The sequence below is a fragment of the Terrapene carolina genome, unplaced genomic scaffold (assembly GCF_002925995.2).
Source record: "Terrapene carolina triunguis isolate 2854851 unplaced genomic scaffold, T_m_triunguis-2.0 Scaffold67, whole genome shotgun sequence".
Classification (NCBI taxonomy): Eukaryota; Metazoa; Chordata; order Testudines; family Emydidae; genus Terrapene; species Terrapene triunguis.
Window position 1 is genome coordinate 38707306 of NW_020664418.1, and position 12475 is coordinate 38719780.

General features: G+C 48.8%; 1 protein-coding gene across 1 annotated transcript in view; it reads left to right on the plus strand.

Annotated features, from left to right (window-relative positions):
• Positions 1-11767, plus strand: part of NTRK3 (neurotrophic receptor tyrosine kinase 3) — a 344511-nt gene extending 332744 nt beyond the window's left edge. Inside the window, 2 exon segments of the mRNA XM_026648558.1 lie at positions 7977-8135; positions 11582-11767. Coding sequence (XP_026504343.1) covers positions 7977-8135; positions 11582-11767 — 345 coding nt within the window.
• The last annotated feature ends 708 nt before the right edge of the window (positions 11768-12475 follow it).

Genomic DNA, 12475 nt, shown 5'->3' on the forward strand with positions numbered 1-12475 from the left:
GCCCCAAGTCTCTCGCTTGTCCTGCTGGATCATGGATGAAGAACAAGAGCTTAAAAGCCCTGAGTGCGGTGTGTTCTCTCCCCTGCTGTAGGCCTGAGCTGTGCCCAGCAAAGAATTTAGGTTAAGTGGAAGGGCTAAAGCAGGGGAAGAAAGGAGCGGGGGCAGTCTGTCTGATCTGCTCTTTGCAGGGAGCAACAAGCCTGACATTTGCAGTGAGAGGTTGAGTTGAAGGGGAAAGAGCCTGGACTGTGAAGTAGAGCAGCAGCAGGAGGTCCCAATCTGGAGATGCTGTGACAATATCAGGGGAATTGCTTTGCAAGGCCTTCATAATCACACAGGATACTCCCCCTCCAGCTGGTGTGTCCAGACAGGAGAGATCCGTGCAACTCTGAAGGCAAGATGGGGCTGGTGAGAGGACCTACGTTAGGAACATCTACGAAACTCAGAGGCTTTGCCTCCATGAATCTGGAGCCTCTGTTGCAGCAGAGCCCAGATTTGGAGCTGGACCACATTGAGTTACGCATCTGCCTTGCAGTCTTTCCGAGTCTTTTCCACACATTTATAAGGACAAGTGATGTTCTGGTACCAAACAGCAGCCTCTCTATTGAGCGGGATCCTTTCCATTTGATTTTTCTTTCCAAAAGGAGTGGAACAAGCAATTGTTTCCTTTGCCTTACATTTCTCTAGGGCAGTGGTTCTCAAACTGGGGCTGCCGCTTGTGTAGGGAAAGCCCCTGGCGGGCCGGGCCGGTTTGTTTACCTGTCCCGTCCGCAGGTCCGGCAGATCGCGGCTCCCCCTGGCCGCAGTTCGCCGCTGCAGGCCAATGGGAGCTGCTGGAAGCGGCGCGGGCCGAGAGACGTACTGGCCACCGCTTCCCGCAGCCCCCATTGGCCTGCAGCGGCAAACTGCAGCCAGTGGGAGCCGCGATCGGCCGGACCTGCGGACGGGGCAGGTAAAGAAACCGGCCCGGCCCGCCAGGGGCTTTCCCTACACAAGCGGCAGCCACAGTTTAAGAACCACTGCTCTAGGGCCTTTCATCATGTATAAACTACATACATGGTAAAATGGAATTCCATCTCCCCCAACTCCAAATGAATATCCATACACACATGTGCACTTAAATGCAGTTACCTCTGGGGTGGAACATGCCAGCTGTTTAATAACAAAGCAACAAGACAGTTTAGAAAAGAAAAAAGAAGTATAATGTCTGCAGGGAATATTTAGAGAAGCAGAATGTAGCTGAAAATAAGCCAGGACATCAGGGCTAACACCCTGTCCTTGCACAGAGTGCCCTGGAATCCTTAATGAACACAGGGTCTCACTTTAATATCTAATCTGAAAGCTGGCACTTCCAGCAGCACAGTACCTACTAGCGTCACACTAAGGCATTGGATTCAGCACTGACTCCCAGAGAAGACTGCTCCGTTCTGGATTTCCAGCAACACTGGGAATTTCCTGTGGGGTCTTACATCCCAATCCTTACAAAGGGCAACCCTGCTTAGCTTGTGAGCACTCACAAAATCACAGCCTGCTGTGGTGGGCAGATGGCAGCATCACTTGTTGTTTTTGCCAAATGCAGAGGCTTTTCCCGCATCTCAGCTGTATTCGCTCTGCTCTTACTTCCCCTCAGAAGATGACCCAGGCACCTGCAGTTCTTATTTACTCAAGAGTGCTCTAGATTATTGAACAGTAAGTATTGTCCTCAGCAGAAATGAACGCGCCCTGATGGGGACACACATCTGGTTGTTGGAAGAAGGTCCAGAGATGAGAATCTTCAGGTGCTTTTGGTGCTGAGGTTCTAAAGGACATGCGCACATGTTCCATCCCATCCCAGCCTGGGAAGTCAGCCAGTTCTGCAGTTGAAGGAGAGTTCTGCTCTGACCCACACACACAGCCGGAGTTGAGACAGCAACCACAGAGCATGTGTCCTGTCACCAGGTTTAAAAGGAATTAATTTGCTGAATGGATTCAACTGCATTCACAAACCAAACAGGCAGGGAGATGGCATCAAGTTTTCTAATTCCCCCTACGTTGGCCAGGAAGAAACCAAGCAAACAACATCTAACCTTCCAGCACACAAAAGGCAAAATTCACCAGAAAACTGCATCATTTAAAGAGACACATTTTCTGTGACTCAGACCTGAGTAGCTTTTCCTTGAGGCAGCAGCAAAAGCGACAAGAGCAGAGGCCTCCCAAATGAATGCCAGCCAAGGGACCCTTCCTCCTTCCAAGCGATCCCCTGTGTACATTAAACATCCTGGGCGTGGATCACAAATTTGGGTCAGGCTCAGTTAGAGGGTGTTTGGAGGAGTTGGATTCTGGATCCTAATGCACCAGCTGGCCCTTATCTCCAGAGTGGGGATCAGAACCAAAAACCCCTAGATCCAAAGTTCACGGGAGTTCTGGGCTAGGGTTTTGGCCCAGGCCTGTCTTTAGTTTTGGCTACGTCTAAGAGAGGAGGTGCCCAAGCGCCCCATTGTCTGAAACACTGCACTACCTTGGCAAGCTTCTCCGTGACTTGCTGCTGTATGGCCACACTCACTTGGGATGGCATGTCTTTTTAGTCCTTCCTAATCAGCTAGATGTCATTCAGAAAGCGGGGACAAGGAGACTTCTTTCCCCAGACACCAGGCTTCCTTTCTGGCAGTCAAACCTGGAGCCTTATAATAATAATCATACATAGCACTTATATAGCTTTACATCTTCAAAGTGCTGTACTAGCATTAACTAATTATCCCTCTCCCTAATGGCCATTAATCCTGGCCTTTCATGAACCTCCCCCATTTCCCTGAGGTTCAGCTCTAATACAGCAATAAGCCACTCTACGGGAGTGGCCTGCTATCTTGCAATCTGCTGCCTCGGATGTGTAATGAGGCCCCAAAGCAAAGGCCAGGTGCTCTGGGCCATTGGAAATGTGCGATTATAGAACAGTGCATGACCTTGAGAGTGGTTTATCCTGATTCTAAGATGGCTATTTTATCAAAAGACAGTTCGCCACAGCTCTGAAGCAAATGCACCGCAGGCTGCATTCATTTGTGGGCATCACGTTACCAGGATAGTATTGGAAGGAGCAGAGCCAAGGCCGGCTCCAGGCACCAGCTTAACAAGCAGGTGCTTGGGGCGGCCAAGGGAGAGGGGCGGCACCTGCGGCAATTCGGGGGCGGCAGGTCCCTCACTCCCTCTAGGAGCGAAGGACCTGCCGCTGAACTGCTGCCGCCGATCGTGGCTTTTTATTTATTTATTTATTTGCTTGGGGTGGCAGAAATTCTGGAGCCGGCCCTGAGCAGAGCAATGGAAAGGATATGGAAGCTGGAGAGGTTGATTTAGAGAGAAAAAGTAAGAGCTAAAGCTGTCCGGCTAGGTTCGGCGGGAAGGCTGCAAATATGTTGTGTGTTTATACAGTAACTAGCACAATGGGGTGCTGGTCATGACTAAGGCTCTCAGGTGCTATAGTTATACAAATAATTAGTGGCAATAATACACACCAGTTTGAATAGCAAGGAGGAGGGGGAGTTCTTTTAGGAGCAAAGGAGAAGAAAGGAAGAATTTAGGCTGAATGTCAGGATAAACTTCTTGAGAGTGAAACCTGTAACCAGGTTGTAGAACGTCTCTCAAGGGGAGTTGTGGGAATTGCATTGTTTGGGACTTTGAAGACTGCACTGGACAATCCTGCATTGCCCCAGGTAGACAGGTCTGGATTTCAGAAGAGCTCTTTTCTAGCTCTACTGTGTCTGATTCTGGGTGGGAGTGGTGGAGGGTGGAGAAGAGAGCGACAGGAATCGTTCAGAAATGATTTTGAAGCAGCAGTCTCTTGACAAGGAGTCAGCCTGCGCGATCACGGTTATTGCAGGAAACTGCCACCCTGGGCTCTGTCTCAGCAAACTGTGGATTGATTGAAGCAAACTTTCATCTTCCCTATAAATATACATAATGATTCTCTCCAGAGCCAAGGACATGAAATGTAAATTGGCTCTGCAAAAGGAAAAATAAAGTCTGTTTTGTAGACAGGTTTGTTTAATAGCCTCATTTCTCTCCGGTGCTTTTGCCAATGGATGCTACTTCAGGTGGTCCCAGGTACAGTGCACAGGCCTGGGAATCATGCTTATGTGATTATACAGTGGGAAGCGGGGGTTCAGAACAGGGAAGAACCCCCAAAGGGCAATGCCTGTTGTAGCCAGCACATGGTGTAAGAAGGATCTTCTGTTATCCAGGCCACATGCCAGCTTATGTACTGTAGCCTATGCAGTCTAATCTGTCTGCTCTCAATTCTAGATTATAACATTTGCAACATTAGCAAGCAGCGGGGCATAGTAGAATGAGCACAGGACTGAGATCCAGGAACGCCTGTGTTCAATACCCAGCTCTGCCATGACCGACTGTGAGACCTCAAGCAAAGTCCTGTCCCCTCTCTGTGTTTCGGTTTCCCCATCTGTGAAGTGGGGATTATCATTTATATCCCTAATCAACCTGGTACGTGGCTGGTGAGGAGTTAATGGCTGTGCTTTGAAAACGTCAAATGGCAGGTATTACATTAACTCTGCACCCACTGAAAAAGCTGCTACCCTTCTGAAATACAGAACTCCCAAGAAACCCTTACTTACAGCCCTAGATTGGGCATATTTTGGGCTCCAGAGTCTTTTGTTTTTGCCTACGTAAGGGTTTCTCAAACAGGGGTCACCGCTTATGTAGGGAAAGTCCCTGGTGGGCCGGGCCGGTTTGTTTACCTGCCGCGTCCGCAGGTCCGGCCGATCGCGGCTCCCACTGGCCGCAGTTCGCTGCTCCAGGCCAATGGGAACTGCTGGAAGCGGTGCAGGCCGAGGGACATATTGGCCGCCGCTTCCAGCAGCTCCCATTGGCCTGGAGCAGCGATTGGCAGACCTGTGGACGGGCAGGTAAACAAACCGGCCCAACCCGCCAGGGGCTTTCTCTACACAAGCGGTGACCCCTGTTTGAGAAACCCTGGCCTACGTCCATCTTCCTAATGAATTATTGGTATTTTTTTCAGTAACAAATACATTGCACATGAAGTACAGAGATGAGAGGAGCCCCTGGGCGCTCCATGTCTGTGAACAGATGAGCTAAGCCAAAATTCTGTCGTTACATCCTTGGGACAACAGCTGACCTTGTATTTCACTCTATGGGTAATTTTTCCCCAATGTGTGTGTAGAGAAGGCCAATGCCTTGGCTCATGATTTGGCTCATTAGAGATGAGATGGACTATTGGTTCTTTTCTCTGCTTTCATAGCCAGATCCTCAGCTGGTATAAATTGTTGTAGTTGCATTGAAGCCAGTGAAGCTACACACCAGTTTATACCAGTTGAGGATCTGGTACACAAACTTCCTGACTGGCGCGGGTCTAGTTCAAAAGGAGGTTAAATGTACACAATATATATTTCACTACTTGTATCTCCCACAAGCTCCAAGATATGGCAGATTTACAGAGCTCTGCAATGATTTCAGGATTGCTGGAAAACTGAGTCAGTGCTACTAAAGGAGTGCGGGGAGCCAAACATTAGCACAAAATAATTTTCAGTAACTAACTTGGATATATGTCATGTTGTGTTGACAAAGAATTTCCTTGGAGTCCTTCAAAATAAGGGAAAGTAAGTCATAAAAGCTGGAAGTGCAGGAAAGAGCTAAAATCGCAGCCAAGATTTAAAAGGAACAGAGGAAGGAGTCTTTCCAGTTGCAATAGGAATAGCATTCCTGGGGGTTCAAGGCAGCAAATGGAGAGCATTTCAGCCAAAGATGGATCTCTGACTGGGAGGTGTGGAGATACAATAAGCTGTTCATCCTCACGAATTGCAGTTTCGAGCATCTGCGCACATTAAAGTGAAAGATAGTTTTGAGACTTTAAAGAATCATACTTCTGGTAAAATTAGGCTGTGCTAAGCACTAGAGCAGTGGTTCCCAAACTTGTTCCGCCGCTTGTGCAGGGAAAGCCCCTGGCAGGCCGGGCCGGTTTGTTTACCTGCCGCGTCTGCAGGTCCGGCCAATCGCGGCTCCCAGCGGCCGTGGTTCGCTGCTCCAGGGCAATGGGGGCTGCTGGAAGTGGCGGCCAGTTCGTCACTCGGCCCGCGCCGCTTCCAGCAGCTCCCATTGGCCTGGAGCAGCGAACTGCGGCCACTGGGAGCCGCGATCGGCCGGACCTGCGGACGCGGCAGGTAAACAAACTGGCCCGGCCCGCCAGGGGCTTTCCCTATACAAGCGTTGGAACAAGTTTGGGAACCACTGAAGTACAGACAGGGCCAGTTGACAGAACTCTGAGAGCCTGGATCTGCACCCCATTAAACTCTGGGGAAGTTTGGATCACCACTTCCTGATTAAGGGCTCTCTCTGCCATGTGTATTACCCATGTCATAACTTACTTTGAACACCTCCTATGAAATTGTTTCTGCAGCTTAGTGTTGTAGCTTGCCTCTTTACTGACACTGCTTTAGCACTAGCAGTGATCTCATGAAGCAGGGGAGCTTTGAGAATTTGTGAGGAAAGCAGGGACTTGCAAAGCTTTTTCTTTTTGAGTACTGTTGCCCTCTTGACCGAACAGTAGCTGAAACCGGGGGCCTGGAAGGATGGTTTCTCTTTGGATGGTAAACCAATGACATGGAGTCAGGATACTGTCTGCATGTCATTTGTTACTTACAAAAATGTACACCAGCCCTCTTTCCACGAATGGCAGCAGCACACTGCACACAGGCAGCCCCGTGTTGCTGAAATTTCAGGCCAGGCGCTCCAGCCCCTGTCCCAAGAAGCAGCGGCCTTTGCCTCTGCTCATCTCCAGAGACCGAGAAAGACTCCAGCCGCTTCATTCCAGCTGCCACGTGGTTGAACTTTAGTGCTTCCACTGGTCGGTGTCTGTAATAGTATGAAAAGAGCTTCCCAAGCGTGTGCGTGCAAAGACACATGCACACAGAAGGGAGTCTCTCAGCATCAGTACGAAAGGAATGGTAGTCTAGGACACTCTGCCCTCGCAAGAGATGAATGCTGGAGACATGGAGCCACACTGCTCTCAACACCTGCTGTTCAAAACTCCTATCAATTAGTTATTCCTCTGCAGATGGTGATTCCTGAATTGAAGGACAGACCAGAGAGAAGCTGGTTCTGCTCAGAGACTTTAGTTGTACAAAAATCTCTAGCAAGGACAAGGTGATTCCTTCTCCTTTCCTGCTGCCACGGCTTGTGTACTTCCCCGGTTGGACTGAAATGTCCTGGCGATGGGGGAACTCTGTCCCAGAAATGCTTCCCCTGCCCAGCATTCCTCAGAGGAATAGTCTCAGGCTATTCTTTCAAGGGCTCCACAGATTTCAGACATTCTGAAGGGGAAGGCTTTACTTTGTGAGTAGATTCTTATGCTGCGCCCATCACCGTGGTATCTAAGGGTGTGAAGGCCAAGCCTTCACCCACTGACTGTGCTTTTGCACCTGCAGTTGCTTGAGTGGATTCCTGGTGCAGTTTTCTGGGTACACGCCCCTTTGTGCAATTATTTAATAGGAACCCAAACCTGTTTGAGGCTGTCCTAGGCAGCAGGAAAGCTATAAAGAACATTGACATACCTCTGCCGTACTATTTCTGTGTATTTCACGCATAAAACTGAATATGCCATTCATTCCGCAATATCTAGGCCCAGGAAGGCTAAGGATAGTGCTTTGGTTTAGACTGTATATTTCCTGCCTTTTGTTGCTTCATCAGCAGTTGAACACGTTCTAGGCGTTTTGTTGTATTACTTTGTAAGTCAGGTTTGGGAAGAGGGAAATCTTTGGAGCTGATCATTTATCTCTATATATTTTACTTCTGATCTCTCATATTATGATATTAGCTAGTTTGCATTGATGGGTGAGTGTGTGGGGGTTAGAGGGAGGAGTTAGTGCAGGCTACCCATGTGGGTGCTCAGACAGGCTAGGCAAGCTAAGTGCAGCCTTTCCCCTCTCTTATGGCTCTGATAACCCAGATTTGCCTGTGCCTTTGTCCCCATGCAGGTTGGAGGACACACCATGCTGCCCATCCGCTGGATGCCCCCTGAGAGCATCATGTACCGGAAGTTCACAACAGAGAGTGATGTGTGGAGCTTTGGGGTGATCCTCTGGGAGATCTTCACATATGGGAAGCAGCCCTGGTTCCAGCTCTCAAACACAGAGGTACAGGATAAACCAGGGCATCTTGGGCTGGGGAGGGGAGACGAGACATGATGGAAAGGGGCTTAGCATGCTTGTTGCAGGATGTTTCGAGCACTTTGAGACTTGGAGGTGGGTCATTTTGCCTCCCTTATCCACGTTGGAAGCCAGGGTACACCACCACCTTTCACATTCTCAGGAGGAAGTCCTAGCCTTCCCCCACCTCGGGTGCCACTGTTCATAACAGCATCATGGCCTCGCAGAGGAAGGGCTAGGTGAAGCCATGGTTTCTGTCTGTGAAATGCAGCCTGACAGAGGCTCTTACTTTGAGAAGAACCCCCAACCCATAATTCCTCCCATCCCACCCCTGCCCCTTCCTCTTGGGTTTGAATCAGCCACAAGTAAAGTAAGGTTACATGGAGGGCTAATGCGCCCCACACTGGCACTGAGTTGGCTGGCTTTAAGCAGCAGCCCGTTGCAAGTAAATTATTTCCAGCAGAATTCCCAACCTGGGGCATGTAAAATGTTGGTCATAGCGAGGGCTGCAGGTGGGGAGGTGCAGGGACGGGGTGGACCCCAGTATTTTATAGAAATCTGGGTCAGGTCATTCAATGTGCACCCCAAAGAGGGGGGGGGGAAATTTGGGAAATACCAATGCACAGCAAACACCTATGGTCCAGGCACTTCCCTTGTATGTTCATGTACAACTCCCATTGACCCCAGTGAGAGCTGCGGGTGAATGCGGGAGGGACAGATCTGACCATAAAAATGGAACATTATTGCTCACGGGGAGAAGGGCAGTTCTCCTTCCATTGCCATCTTTGCAACAATGCTTTCAGAGCAATCAGTGCATCGAGTTTGATGGTCACCTCCCAGACGTTCACAATAACAGTGGTAATTAATGCTTGCCACTCTTATGGTCTTTTTCAGCATAGCATTTAAAGCACCTTTCAGAGGGATAACTATTATCCCTATTTCACAGATAGGGAAACTGAGGCACAGAGCCTGACACAGTGACAGAGCTGGGAATAGATCCCAGGTCCCTTGATTCCCAAATCCATGATTTAGCGATATACCCACCACGCTGTTTGGCTAGATAAGCACAGAAGCACGCTCAGAACTGGGACTAGTAGGGGTTGCTGCAGGTCAGGCTCAAGTTACATCCAGGAGAGGCAGGTCTGGAACAGCAGGCAGTGGTCCAGCTCACGTTTGAGTGCAGTGACAGAGCTGTGCCCGGGAAACGTGCACATTTTTATCCGATTGTGTGTCTAATGGATTTCAGAAATGTTACCTCTTTTAACAAGAAATGTCCATTTTCTGCTTTCCGGACACAGATCCCTTAATTGAGTGAGTGCAGAGAGGGACTATCCAAGGTGCTTCTTTACATCACTAATACTTGCCCATTTGTGAGCTCAGTGCACTTCCCGAAGCAGCACGCACAAACATTTTAGAGACAAAAAGAGCGAGAGAAATGATCACAGAAGCCATTTGTTATGATACTTAATGAGCTGCTCTTGCATTTGCCTTGGAGATAAATACACACACACACAAATGAGCGTGCATACATCCCACATGGATGAGCTGTCCTGCTGGAACCCAGACCGCACAAATGTCTCTGCACTTGTCTTAGTTTCCCCGTCTGTGAAATGGGGATAATCAAACTAACCCATCTAATAACCTTAAACAGTGCTTTGAACATATAAAGCTGGTACCGTTGGGCTAGGAATAGTACTGTTACATCCAGACAGGGTGACTTTTAACCATTGTCACCTCCATCTCTACGTGGCCCCGTCTTTCCTCTGTCCCTTTCCCTTTTCTCCTCAAAGGAGAGAATTCACAGGCAACCTGTGCAAAACATTGCACATTCATCTTCCCAAATGTTAGGGACGTGTTTGCTGTTGGCCTGCTGGTTAGAAGCAAGCTGTGGAGACTCATGCAAAGTCCAAGGGCCTCTGGAGAACTGACTCCACCAGATCTTAGACTGTCACTTTTAATGAGGATGAGCAGGTCTGGACACACCTTCTCCACTCCGGGACATCTACAGGGGACATGAGTCTAGATTTTGTCTGGCTGTTGGCCGGTAAAAGTTAAAATGAGCATTTTTAGACATTCTGCTAAACACTAGAAGAGACCCTCGCTGAGGGGAAGATGGAATAGGGCACATGGCTACTGAAAGACCACCTGAAGACCCAAAGCGAGCCCTACTGGCTAAATCTAAACTTTGCTTCCTCTCTAGAGATAGGGGCTCACCCTGGGTCTTTCGAATACAGGAAGCCTTTTCGTGGTCCTAGTTCATGTCTCTCTGCCTGCTCCACCAAGGGTCCGAAAGTTGACTCTGCCATCAGCTGTATGGTGATGGAGCCTTGTCTGCAGCACTGCATTTCCATCGCCCTCCCATCAGCAGCTCCTCCTAATCGCTTCTCCTCTTGCTATGTCTATGCAAACATCAGAGCGATAACTATCTGTTTGGATGGGTGCCGGGCCCCATTACTAGTCACAAATGATAAACTTCAGGCCCCCCTTGCTGGTCTACTTGCCTCGCAAGTAACACTGTTTGGGATCTGTGTTTATCTGCAGCATGTGTCGGGTCACTCAGATACCGCAGTGCCGGGACACATCACTTCCCAAACAGGGGGCTAGTCAGTGATAATAGCTCTCTGACAAGTCACTTTTTTCCCCCTTTACATCCTTTTCTCTGGCGAGCAGGATTCAAAAAGCAGGTGCTTGGGGAATTGTTTTCCCCTGGAGTCACTCTAAAGACACCATTTCATGCTGCACGAGCTGCTCGCAAATTTCTCATTAGCGGCAACGACCTGACCTAGAGCGAGGTGTGAACATTTGCAAGATTTCCTTCCATCATGAATTTGATCCAAGATGAAATGGTGTTCTTTTTTCTGCTTTCAGACATCAAAAATTAGACAAGTTTGCCCTGGGAGAGGCAGGTGGGAGATGATGCTTTGAAATCCCCCTAGTAGAATTTTTCTGGGTTTCACCATGGAAAAGGCTTTTATTTTCGGGGGGGGAGGGGAGAAAGACTGATTATATTAAAAAAATTAACTTTTTCTTAGACCATCAGGAAAAACGGACATATCAGTTTCAGGTTCAGCCTCTCCACTATATAAATTACCATTGGACTCCTTCTTTGACTAAGCCTTCTGGTCCATAGGTACAGTCAGGTAATGAGGTGTCAAACTGGGAGGAGTTGTGCCTGAAGTTAATAGTGGTTGCAAAATCAAAAGTGTATTTCATTGAGATTGCAAAACTGCAGCTGCAAAGCAGGAGGCAGGTGCTGAGAATCTGTTGCTGCATATCACCAGCTGGGAGCCTGCACACCTCAAATCAGAGGGATCTGCTGGCTCATTAGTGCTCTGATGAAATGTTGGTTACCATCCAGGGCTAAGCAGATTCGGCAAAGGGACATTCTCGGCGCGTTGTTGTGTGGGACTCACCCTCTCTGTTCTGCGTTTCAGGTCATCGAGTGCATCACCCAAGGCCGAGTCTTGGAGAGGCCTCGAGTTTGTCCCAAGGAGGTTTATGACATCATGTTGGGCTGCTGGCAGAGGGAACCTCAGCAGCGGCTCAACATCAAGGAAATCTACAAGATCCTTCATGCTCTTGGCAAGGCCACACCAATCTACCTGGACATCCTTGGCTAGCAGTGGCCACTTGTCAAAAGTTCCTGCTCCTTCCTTCCTCCACCCTCCCCACCTCCTCTTCTCCCCGACCCCTTCAGCCCCCAAGCAAACATCTTCATATAAACTCAAGTGCCTGCTACACATACAACACTGAAAAACAAAACAAAAAATACAACCTGTAAGGCAGTTTGGCTTATATATATTTATAGATATATAGATATAGATATATATACCTTCCACACCAATACAGAAAGAAGCTGCTGTTACAGAACCTATAAGACTTTACAAAACAAAACAAAAAAGAAGAGAAGAAACGTAAAGTACTTAAACAAAAAAAGGAGGAATCTTTTCCCCCAAGCTGTGGAGCAGTGAAACATGACCCTGCTGTGCTTTGTCCGCTTGTGCCGAGCTCAAGACTCTTGCTAGCGCAGAGAAAAGCTCTGGGAGGAGGCCCTGCCCCGTTTGTAAGATATGCACTGAATGTGTGACTCAGTCCCCCCCCCCCGGGCGTTCGGGCACTGAGCCAGGGCAGTGCCCCTGGAGGAACTTGCAATTCCGCCCGCCCACCTTCCCACCCTTTTCCTCCTTTTGACATTGCAGGACAATTTTTCTAATTTGCCAATTCTTAAATGTAGAGACTCAAGGCTTTCGGAACATACAGTAAAGGATCGCGGCACCTACGGGTAAACCACACACGAGAAACAGCCACCCTCCCACAGAACACAACCA